Below are 12,911 nucleotides of genomic sequence, written 5' to 3' on the forward strand. Positions count from 1 at the left end.
GTAATTCCCTCCAGGCGTTCCTGAGATACCACGTTCACGAGAATGGGACGGACGTACAGCGTGGAGGCATACAAATGAACTGGAGGCTCTAAATTGCTCACATAGCGAGGCAGTTAAGCACAACAACTGTACATTTGCGATAAAAGCAACACATTTGGCACAGATGTAGGTTTATATGTTATGAAAATATATAGATATCAGGGGCACCACCATTTTTCAAAATTTGCCGCCAAATAGGCGCTAGATATTCCAAAGTGTTGCAGAAAACAGATTTTATAACTCTTGATGATTTCCAAGAGGTGTGTTCAAGCTGATTAGATCAGATGTCAGAAGATCACAGACATGTTTTCCCTCTTTATTTTTTAAGGGTGCTTTTTAAAAGCTTTTTACCTGAGAAAAACGTGAAAACCAAATAAAAGGAGCATGGTCACTTCAGAGTCAAAGTTCACTGCCTTGCCTTCCTGATAGAATGACAAACAATGCAACTATAGAATGTCAAGATCTTTGACGGAGATATCGCTGGATAAAGTTCTGGGATCTCCAGTAACCTCTAAGATCTAATCACAGTTAAAGCAATACTGAACTTTGGTAGAACTTTGGCCTGTATTGCTAACTAGCCGTGATATATGCCCAACTAAAGGAGAAAATCTTTCAATTACTCCTGTGCTCCCGTGAGTGGATTACGGTTTGTTGTTATGATGTGTTAATATGTGTTGTTAGGAAGCTATGTGTTGTTATGTGTTTTTATGAAGCTAGGTGTTGTTATCTGTTTTCATTTAAGTTACGTGTTGTTATGTGTTCTAGACAGATAAAACAAAATAGTGACACTTTTTCCATTTGGATATGAGCAACAATATAGCATCAACATTACACTTTTGTTTCAGTGGAGAAGCAGTGTGTTACATATCAATAAACATTTTAACCCAACAGGTCCAGTGGAGCCAATCACTGCTCACCGATGCCATGTTTATCTGCCCCTCGACTACCTTCCTCCATAAAACACAGACTCTTCAAACAGTGTTCTCTTAAAAAAAAGAACAAACTTGGGAGAAATGTCATTGAAAACTACCGTTGGCACATTTTACTTTGTGAGATGTCTTTTAGGAAGATTTATCCCACCTTTAAGAGAGCAGCAGGAGAAGCTGAGGGGGAAATTAATTCTAATGAAGGCGGCTCGGCCTCCTGAGCTGATGAGGTTTATTATTACCCTCCTGCTTCTGCGGCTGCCGCTGAGGACTGTGGCGAGCGACACAGATGAGGATAAAAACACTACACACATCAATCAACGGAGACACACTGGAGCCTCTGGTACCTGCCATAGAGGCAGAGATTTAATGGCCTTTACAAACAGCAATAAATATAATGATAGTTAGAGATGCAACGATTTATCGGCCGAACATCGGTACCGATATTCCCCTTGTTGACTGCGATCTGCCTATCTGCAAATAAGATGTCATTCGCCGATGGCAGTTGCCGATGTTTTCTGTTGTGTTGCATCAATTTTGTGACGGCTAAATGTTCTGTTGGTTGGTCTCTGACTACAGTAACCAGCTGCTGATTCAGAGAAGAATTGTAATTCCTGTTAATTTTGAAGATTTTTTACTAAATTGTTGCTGTACGATTTATTAATTTAATAATAAATAACAATTCAGTAAATTTATATTATGTGATTTATATATGTATTTGTTACATTTTGTTTTACAAAGTTAGGAAAGCAATGTTTAAGTCAAGCCTGATGTTGCCTTACACATCAAAGAATGATCCCAGTCACTTCCACACAGTGAGGCATACAGCTTATTAATTGAACACTGGTATCGGATCGGTACTCGGTATCGGCCGATACACAAAGCCCGGGTATCGCTATCGGTATTGGGACTGAAAAATTCGGATCGGTGCATCCCTAATCCTCCATGCCGTACAACAGTCCGACCCCATACCGGGATCCAGTCCCGGGTGAGTAGAGTGCAGCCACACGTTGATGCCGCCGCATCGTAGTCCCGTGGCTCCGTTGTGGGTCCATCCATCCTGGACAGCTGAGGCAGCGAGGCCGAAGCTGCACCAGTAGAGCGGGACTCTCCATCCGCTCCCCGCTATTAGTCCACTAATTAACTGATCACGGATGGCCTCGTTCTCTCGGACGGATAAAAAAATTTAAATGAAAAATGCTAAAATGGGTCGCCAAATCTACTTAGGTGGCCATTAATATATGGGCGGCCTGCCCGAGTAGTCTGTGTGAGAAACACTGCTTATGTTTCTGATCGCTTTTACATTTACATTTAATTTATGTTTCACAAAACAAATATTTTTGTTGGGCTGTAATGACGTACTGAAACATTCTTCTCACTGCGTAGGTAGTTGACGGCTATAGCAGCTGAAAAGGCGTTTGAGGTAGTTATTTAAAAAATATATAGATTTTTTAAGTGAAAGAAAGTTATATTAAAGGTTCTTTCATAAATTTGTATGACAGCGTAATGAAATGCTGAATGAATTTAAAACAGCTCAGTTATCTTTTTTATATTCAAGATGTCTTTGTTTCCCTGGCACAAAAGGGGAATAAATAAGAGCCAAAACAACAAAAACATTGGTACCAGCTATCGGACAAATTGTTATTTTTAACATCGGTATCGTCCCAGAATTTTACAAAAGGTGCATCCCTTGTGATAATGTTAATAAGGACCAAAGGCATATTATTGTGGAAATACAAACTTTGCTATTTAATTAAAGCTCTTTTTCTAAACTGGCAATTGATGGTGAGGCGAGGCCGGATTGATAATTATTGCTTTTTAAAAAAATCCATTCATCTTCACAGGCAGATTCAATTTAACTCAAGATAACACATTAAAACTGGACTTGGCGTGAAAGGCACGCCTCCCCGCTTAAATCATTTCTATCAACAACTGCTTAAATCATTCCAGTCGGTGTGTGCGTGGTTTCAGGCAATTGAATCGACACAGTCTCTGGAAAGCCTCCACTCAGCAAATGTGAATCGCTTAAATCGTTGGGGTCGGAGCTGCCGTCTGCCAATCAGACCCAGCAGGGTCGGGAATAATTTGTGTGTGAGGGAATTTCTTTTTTATTAAATAAGAAATCAGTCTGTTGATTTAACTATATTTCTCTGCAAAACAAGATGAAGAGCTTCGTTCTTCTCCTCGGGCGAAGCACGTTTGAAGACAAATCTATGAGAGTTCAAACTCTTAAAAAGCTTTGTGTGCTGCAGATTTAAACTTTTAACAGCTGAATTTTTTAACTTATTAAGTAATTAGACCCATGTAGCCTCTCTGAGAAGTCAACAACCCACAGAAGCAAATTTGTTTCCTTTTATTCCAAAGCTCTCCACAACCTAATGAGAAAATGTTTTCTGGTCTGGGCTCCCTGCAGAGCATGCAGAGAGCAGTTTATAGAAATGTCCTTTGACTGCTCCAGACAACGCTATGCATCACCGCTGGCTTAAAGAGCAGACAGATAATAATTGTGTCTGTGCCACAGTGAGCGACCCTAAGCCAACAAAACCAGCTCCTTGTTTTAGGAAGCGAGCATGGCCTTGAACCCGACCTTCAGGCCTGACAGAGAGATTCTGGCTGTATTCAAAACCGCTTACTACATACGTAGTATACAGTACATGCTATTTATTTTGCAGTACGCTAGGCCAGGCTTTAGTCTTTAAACAAGCTCTTAAAGCAGAAGTAGGTAGAAATGGAGCATAAAAATGGTCACTGTATCCTGACAGGCATGAGACAGGTAATCTGAAAAAAATCATGCGCTTTGGTGTCTTCCGGTGCTCCTAAAGGCATCTGCAAGATTTCACAGACCGGAGGAAAACAACCAATCAGAGCTGAGCTGGAGCCTTGCCATCTATAAGCAGCTGTCAATCACTCACAAACTCCGATCAAACGGTAAAAGTAGGTAGCGCTGATCAAATATGAATCGATATTCTGATACTGTAATGCCTATTTCTTATAACATAAAAAGTATCTCTTTGCCCCGTCAGAGGCTGCTCTTTCCCTCGCCTCTTCCCTCGCGACTTTGCTGCTCTGTAGCCGGTCTGTGTGTGTGACTGGCCGGCTGGTGAGCGAGCTACGCCTGCGGGCAATTGTTGAGCTTTTAAACCCCAAAAAGGCAGATAATCACAGGTTCCCGTTAAATTCATAATGGACATTTGTGTTGTGATATTTAAACACCATCCATCAACAAGTAAATAAACGCCTCTTGTCTACAGACCGGTCTCTTGAGAGAGCTCCAGCCAGCTCATAGCAGTCTGTGAGCCTGACTGGCGAGGTAGCGACCCCGGCAGGCGCTAGCTAGCTGTCACGGCAGTTTGTTGAGCTTCTTAACGCTGACAACGTTGGAGCAAATGCTCGATCCACCATCAAATATCGTAAAACTGACAATATTCAACATCTACACAGTGGATTTCTTGCCTCAAAAATTCTCCGAAGTGAATTTAGTGATGAAATAGTTACGAAAAATATAAAATACGTTCAATTTTTGGCTGCTGTTATTGTGATAGTTTTAGTGATAGTACCATTCCAGTGCTTTGCATTGTGGGATACAGTAGGTGAGGTAGACTGGTCCGATGCATACTGTAGATTTTTTCCGAATCAGTACAACATCCGGGTATTTTTGTCATACTGTAGATTTTGCTTGTGTTTGCGTACTGCATACTACATGCTACATTTTGGTCAGTAGGTACTACTAGTATAGTATGCAATTCCGAATACAGCCACTGACTACACTTAGATGAACAAGACAACTATCATCTGAGCATCTGTTGGGGTGTTTAAGGCACTTAGCCAATCGACACTGATCTGGGTCGGAGGTGAGAGAGGAGCGCAAACACAGAGTGGTCATATTCGGACCCTTCCCTCCAAGCTGCTTTTCCAGCTGGGTGGCTCTGAGCCACAGGAAGCTGTTTCAGCTTGGCAGGGCAGACAGAATCAAAGGCAGAGCGGAGAGGAAACACACACACACACACACACACACACAGCAGAAAACACAAGAATCACAACAGAATCCTTCGCATCCAGCTCTGACAAGAGAAGGGAGCAGCACTGACCACACACGCAGGCAACCGCGCTGCTCGGCTGTGGGTTTAGAGGTGCATTTATGGGCATGTGCTGCTAGGATGAGTGAAAAGAAACCCAAGTTTTTAACCTTGGTACAGTCTGTGTCTGGGTCGCTGTCTGGATGTGTGTCTAATTTCAGTACGCAACCACCCACATAGTACAAATCAAATCTCCGGGCAGAGGAAAGGCACAACTGATAAACACGCAGGAGTCACATTGTGATTGTTGAGCTGTTAATGTGTAGGAGGATGAGGACCAGGCTTATACTGTATCAACCCCCCTATCAAGAATGTGTGTGGCGGTCAGAGAGCTAACTAACTCCCCTGACCAAGCAACCAGTTGGTACGTGTCGAGACTCCTTTAATAAAGTAAATCCCACCAAGTTGTTATCTTACAGCTGTCTGGGGTAGTTAGCTATCCAGAGGTTCATGCTAATGCCAAACCATCAGCTTCAACAGAACAACCTGACAGCTGCTCAATCACAGCAGGCCAGAAACTGCAAGTCAGACAGTGGAGAGCACGTTAAGATGCTCATGTTGGGGACAAGCAGTACTGTCCAACAACATCAAATCAAAAGTCTTTTTAACCGACACTCCTTCTTTGGTGTAAATCCAATTAAAAGGTGGAAAATGTTTTGGGACTCCCTGGGCTGGTACTTTTGGCATGAGAGTATTTGAGCGTCTCTGAGACATCTGTCCAATCGGAGCAGCTGTTTTCAGTAACTGGACCAACATTAGATACAGATAACAAATAGCACTCATCCTGATCCTCTAGCTGAGGTATATTTGGTGTAAGCCATTGGTTCCCAAACTTTAGAGGAGCCCTAAGGGGGGCCCAGAGTTATAAAAGCGGGGCGGGGCTAAATATCAATGAGGCATGGTTCCTCACTGGCCTGCGGGGGGGCTTGAAAATATTTTTCATCCACGAAAGGGAGACCCTGCAGAAAAGGTTTTGGAACCACTGGTGTAACCTATTTTATATTTACTGGATTAAAAGGGCATTTTTCATTTCATCTCGACTTTAAAGCTACAGCCCTTGTTGTTGATCCAAGTAACATGCTGTTTGACTATTACAGTAAGAGCTAGATCTGCACAGCATGTTCAGCTTCATCTAATTTATGTCCTCCAATAAAAGCCTGACAGTTCTCAGAGTCGCAGCACCCCAATTTTAAGTGAAGACATGATCTCGTTATAATTTAAATTATGTTTATTTGATTTATTGCTCAAATCCCTAATTTACTTTGACTTTGCAGCGATTAAGGGCCACACCAGTAGGGATTTCATGATACCAGAAATTTAGTAGTCGAAATCAATACCAGTGAAATGCCACGATTCTCGATACCCAATTCGATACCACGGTGAAAAACTAAAAACTAAATCCTTAGAGCTAGTGTTAGGAAGTTAAACAGGTTCTAATTCCCTCTCTATTATCTATTTCTTATATCTGTGAAAACATCTCCTTCAAACAACTGGATTTATTCAAGTTTCTTGTCAAAAACTACATTTTACAAGATTACATTTGAACACAACATGATAACGTTAGAATTTACCTTTGCCTAATACTCATTTAAGCATCATAATGTCACTCAATGTAACCTCCGTTAACGTTAGCCATTAGCTCCGCGCAGGACTGTGCTGCTTACCGGCTGCTAGCTCTTGTCCTGCTGCTTTCAACACGGATTTGTAGACGATAACGTTTCTCTTCCTGCTTCAGCTCCGGAGGCTGAAGCAGGAAATGCCAACACTAGTATCAGCAGTGATTCATGGAGAGACCTTTGTCTGGTCAGCTAACATTACTGCCAAGCAGCTGAAATATAGAGTGATATTGTGGTTTTAGCTGACGTGTGTCGCCTCACTGTTTTGAGCGATGCTCGTTCACATCTATTTAGAGCGAGCACAAGCGCCGGCCCGACGCTGACTTTCGTTGACTTAACGGCCACAGGTGTCGCTGTTAACAAGCATTTCTGAAAGACAAACAAACAGTCCCTTTAAGGAAATTCCTTGCAATTTGCATCCCTACTCTCAACATACAGTATCTTTCTGTCATGGTACTGTAGCTGACACTATATCCAGCCACTCGTGTAAACAGCAAAGCCCAGGCAAAGAGAGGCTGGCCTTCTTACAAAAGCAATGCCCTTGCTTGACCAGACACATTTGTAAATGTGAAACATCCACGTTCTACCGTTTCTACAGCAACTTTTTTGTCATGTAGGATCAAAGAAGTAATTTCTCTCTCTGTTCCCCCATCTCTCTGGCTGTCACTACTGCTTACTGTTCCCCCACCGATTGCCACACTATTGCAAAGAACTCAGTCTCACCTCTCCTCCTCTGTACCGGGGCTGCACAACAAGTGTCTCTTTCTTCCTGCGACTTACAAAGAGACACATTCATATAGCAGAGAGAGAGAGAGAGAGAGAGAGAGAGAGAGAGAGAGAGAGAGAGAGAGAGAGAGAGAGAGAGAGAGAGAGAGAGAGAGAGAGAGAGAGAGAGAGAGAGCTTCACACTTGCACTGTGTTTCCTAAGCGATAAACAATCAACAAACCAAGAGAGAATGTACGCCACATAAGTCAAAGCCATGGGGAGTCAACGGTAAATGTTAGACTGTGTGTCTGCTTGTGTGTTTGCAGGATGGTGACCTGTCACCCTCCATTACAAATACAAAATACTTCAGCGCCAACTGCGACTATACGTAGCCAGCCCACGGGGTGCTGTGGAGGTGAGGTGGAGTGAAGGGGAGGGTACCCTCTTCCTAACTTTTTCTTTGGGCTCTGGCTCTCCTGTGCTAAGTGCTAACTAACAGCACATGCTTAAAAACAATTAGGCCCACAGGCTCCTGAATTGGCAGCAGGAGAGGATGGAGCTCGCCGACTCCTTGGCTGTGAGCGGGAACGTGCGTGGACTGGTAAACGGGGCTGACGCCTCCCGTCAGCCTGGCTGTGACCCTGGATGACTCTGCCAGCACCACCGGAGCTCTAGCAGGGGAGTTTAACATGGAGGTGAACCAACAAATAAACAAGCAAAAAAAAAAAAAATCACAGACCAAAGTTGATCCTGTATGGTTCTTTAAAGCAGCAGTGGGTAGAAATGGAGCAAATATGATAAAAGAAAGTTATTTTTATAAAACGGTCACTATATCCTGACAGTAGTGCATGAGACTGGTAATCCGAAAGAAATCATGTCTCTCTGTGTCCTCCGGTGCTTCTAATGACATCTATAAGATTTGATAGACCCAGAGGAAAACAACCAATCAGAGCCGAGCTGGAGCCTTGCCATCTCTGGTGTGCTGTCAATCACTCGCAAACTCAGATCAAACGGTCAAACTAGGCAGCGCTGATCAAATATGAATCAATATTCTGTCAGAAACATCTTGTGGTGTACTGAATAGCTGTAAAAATTAGAAAGTTTGTGACCCAGCAGCCATGTTGTGATCTCTTGAGGAAATACCAAGCACCGCCCACCAGCCGGAGCACAGCCAATTGGCTGTCTCTGAACGTTCTCTCTCTGAAATGACCTGTGATTGGCCAAAGTCTCCCGTCACGGGCTAGATTTTTTAAAGCCTGAAAACAGAGCCATGAGGAGGTGCAGAAGTCTAGTTTTCTTTCAGAGCACTTGAATTACAATATGCTGAAAGGTTGTTATGGAATTTTTGCCCAATGCTGCCAAAAACGTTCTGCCTACTGTAGCTTTTAAGTTTAAGAAGAGTGCAATTTCGCCACTCGCCTTGCAGCTGCCCTTCTCCTGCCCTCAGTGAGGCCCTCGCTGCCCCTCACAAAGCTCCTTTGAGCACTGATAGCAGACTGCATACCACAGCTTTACAGTACATTCTTACAGAGGTACAGTATGTAAGAGCTACCACAGGGACGAAGCCGAGAATAAGGCACAGAGTAGACTATGATTCATGGGGAGACAGAATTACTTCCCTCCCGTTCCTGATACCGAGCGGAGGCCTATCTGGCCGCATGTTTCCTCACTGATAAAACCGAAATCCATGACAACCTTGGTGTCTGCAAAGAGCCCACACTGGCTGATGGCAGAGGGCCTGGACAAACATAAGAGACAACTGTCACAGGAGATTTTCTGCTCTGGACAGAGGCCATAGTGCTGCTCTCCCCTTCACTCCCTCTCTCGCTCACTGCGGCGGATATTTATTCATATGCAGAATATTCTATTACAGCACCGTATTCTTCTGAAATGATCCCTAATTAAACACGTCAGAGGTTTTCACAGTCCCATAAAATGGCACAAAGATTAACAAGGAAATGAACTAATCATAGACTCTACATGGGAGGCTAATACCGCAGTTCAATTTTTCATACAAAGCTGTACCTCCAGCAACTAAAGACCTACAGCGTATTCCAGACTGGGTAAGAGAGATGCAATCTATCTGTTGCATCAATACACTTATGACTGGTCAGACTTTGCATACTCTGCTTGCATCTGAAATCTCATTCTTTTGGTTACTATCCAAAGCTCATGACCACAAAGAAGGTTGGAACAAAGACTGATCATTAATTGAGAGATTTGCTTAATAGTTCAGCATTGCTGCGGCCAATGCACGTAACCAATGGTCGACCTCACAACTCTTTCCACTTTTCTACAGAAATAGACCTAAAATACATGGTGTCATCATCTGCTTTGCATCACACTCAGCTGCAAACACATCTAGTGCACATCAGAAGTTACAGTTAGATGAAGGAAGCCACAACATCATCTGCCGCCTATAGTCAACTATAGACCACCCAGACTGTCCAGGCCGTGGGAAGTCAGGAGATCACCAAAGTCATTAGAATTCACTGTCTGGGCTCCATGGTTTCATGGAAGTTTCATATCAATACAGCCAATCGTTTTTGAGACATTTCACTAAGAAAACCAACCTCATGCTGGAGCTCGATGAAAAGTCAAGGGACCACTTAAAGCTAGAGCTGGTAATCTTCATCAAAAGCATTTTTTGTTGTATTTGTTGAAATTCTCATTACATCCCGACAGCAATCAGTAAATCAAATGCTCTGACAAAAAAAAGAAAAAAAAATCCGGTATCTGTGGGCGTCGCAGGACTGTAATAAGACCGTCCAATCATTTCATTCGACCCAAATGGACCTGTCTGTTTTTCTACCTGCGTGCACTCTTCTTGTGCACTCATTGTGCGTTACCAGAGTCTTCCACAAGCTGCTAACTTGACAGCTGTGAGTGCTAACAATAGCCATGTTTGTTGTTTACATTCATAATGAACATTTTTGGGAGAGTGACTTTTGGAGGGAGGCCTGAAGGGACGGGCTGTCAGTGCTGCCGACTTGGCGACTTTCTTGCTAGATTTAGTGATTTTTGGAGCTAGTGCTGCTAGCTACTTTCATTGGAAAAGCGTTGGCAACACTGGGCTGGGTTTTTCGGTTGGATCATTTTTAAAATCCAGCATACTCTTGCTAGTTTCTTAAGATTACCAACCCTAGCTTTAAGTCAATAGGTTTCATCCTCTGGGGACCATGAATATCTGTACAAAATGTCATGGTTATCTATCCAGTTGTTGAGATGTTGTGGTGGACCGACCAACTGATAGACCAGAATACCACCATTGCCATCCCTAGAGCCATGTTGCTAGTAGGGCTATACAGTATATTAGAGTTGACAGGGCGCACTTTTGCGCTCTTTGACTTTCCCAATTGCTACCTGACCCCACATACCCTGCAAGTGTTACTACTGTTATTGATTTGCTTGTTTTTGACATTACCTTTTGCCTTTATTGTTGCAAGTCTCTTAAGAGTCAATAAAGTTTGTTTTTTTCCATTTTGAAATAGCGGACCTGTTTGACAGGCCTTGTATATTGATTTGATTGTTCCAGTGCACAGCAGCAGATTTTAGACAGGAGTTGTCAACTCTAGGCGGCGGGCCAAAAGTAGCATTTCGACTGGGCAATGAATGTTGCCACCAAGACGCTACTGCTTGCATAGTAGACAATCTAAGTCGCCATGGATACAGGACTCACAGTCCCTGTTTAGTTCACACCAAACTACTGGTCAATTTCATCCTATACAGCTCTGTGGTTTCATCATCCGTTTCATTTCTTTGTAGGCTCCTTTCCATAATAATGTCGGACACTTATAATAACAATCAGAGCCCGTCAGTGTCAAAAACAAACACTTTTAGTGGACGTAAACTAACGGTACCAGGTTGCCCCAAATGATTACATTGCAGCTCGTTTAGCGGCTACAGCGCTCTCCCTCAATACTAGACCAATTTCAAAAAGTGTCCCCATTAGTCACTTGGACACAAAAACATGGGGAAATAGGGTCCAAGTTGAAAAATACTGACGTTATCCTTTAATACACAGTCCAGACCCCCGTAACTCCAAACCTCACCCCATTGTTCACTCTCATCCTGAATTAAAGGGCAACTCAGCTCACAACAACATGGAAGTTCAGTTCATGTGATGATATCAGAGTATTCTGTGTGAACAACAGAACCATAAGAAACTTGATAGAGGGAGCTGGACACTCACAGGGGATGAAGGTGAACTGTGGTCCATGCTCTCTGTCAGACACTCATACACAGATATTTCTCTCACCATCACTTCATTTGTCTCATTTACTCACACGCTAATGGAAGGGTTGAGTATCAACTGCAGTTGAAAAGAGGAGCAAATGCTACACCTAAGCCAGAGAAAAGGAGCTGGGCTTACTCCCACAGACCAGCAGAAACTTTCAATATGACCTTGGCTTTGTAATGATATGCTGTGCTGACTGTGCATTCCTGTTCCTCTCAGAAATAATAACCTTTCCTTCCTTTTAATTGATACAAGTAGTCAGTGAAAAGGTTGCATGTCGGTCATAACATTTCATAGAAAAAGAGGTGTTACATCTTAAATTATCCAATATATAGCCTTGGGAGTGTAAGACTTCCTGATCTCGATATCTCCCGATCCCATAATGATGAAACAACAGAATAAATCACTGCAGTTAGCGCCTCGGGAAACAAAGGGCACAGAGTTTGACTAAATTTATTTGCAATGACTCACCAACCGCATTTCTCATAAATTATGCCACTGGTTATCACCCCGCTAAAACTACAAAAAAAGAGGGATGTCTATTTCAAAAGTAAAAACGTGTTTAATAATACATGAAAATGCTGCTTTAATGGCTCACAGCAGAGCAGTTCAAAGTTCCTTTCAAGGAGTATCAGGATGCTGCGCGCCTGCAGGCCTACCTCGAGGAGGAGGCGTGCTGAGAGAAAATCAGACACCAAATCGCCACACTCGTGCTCTCCTTGTCCGCGGGTGATGCTTTGGACACGGAGCAAGGTTGCACACCTCAGATTGACACGCTGGCTTGAAATTTCTACTCAGCTGAACAAATTTTGAGACCCGAAGGTAACCTCTGGAGAGTTAACTGTGATGATGCTGTCTGTGGAATCATCAAAAGACTTCTGGACATCCTTATCAGTGAGGTTAGACTTGCTAGCATATATATATATATATATATATATATATATATATATATATATATATCAAGCCACAGGAGTTCATGATATATAATGCATTTATTCATGTATTTAATCATAATGAGTCATGCATTAGCGATGCATCAATTAAGCATGCAGTGTGAACTTTTATTATGAAATGTTGCAATAAGGGCGACATGTTTCCTGTTCAGTGAGAACATTCATGTTAGCTGTTACTACAACAGCCGGCTTGATTCTTACCTTTCCGGGAGCTTTGGTCTTATTGTTGTTATTGTGGGACGCCAGATTGACGTCTTCGTGGACGCGGTCCAGCAGCCACAGGAGGAACTCCAGGGCGTCATGTTGGGAGTTACCGCGAAACTGTGATCCATACTTGGACACTATAGTCTGGAGAGGA

General features: G+C 42.9%; 1 protein-coding gene across 1 annotated transcript in view; it reads right to left on the reverse strand.

The window, feature by feature from the left end:
• Positions 1-12,911, reverse strand: part of usp43b (ubiquitin specific peptidase 43b) — a 98,628-nt gene that overhangs the window by 73,517 nt on the left and 12,200 nt on the right. The window contains exon 2 of the mRNA XM_074655560.1: positions 12,755-12,901. Within this exon, the coding sequence (XP_074511661.1) occupies positions 12,755-12,901 (147 nt within the window). The remainder of the gene's footprint in view (positions 1-12,754; positions 12,902-12,911) is intronic.

Source organism: Sebastes fasciatus, chromosome 13 (genome assembly GCF_043250625.1).
Source record: "Sebastes fasciatus isolate fSebFas1 chromosome 13, fSebFas1.pri, whole genome shotgun sequence".
Lineage (NCBI taxonomy): Eukaryota > Metazoa > Chordata > Actinopteri > Perciformes > Sebastidae > Sebastes > Sebastes fasciatus.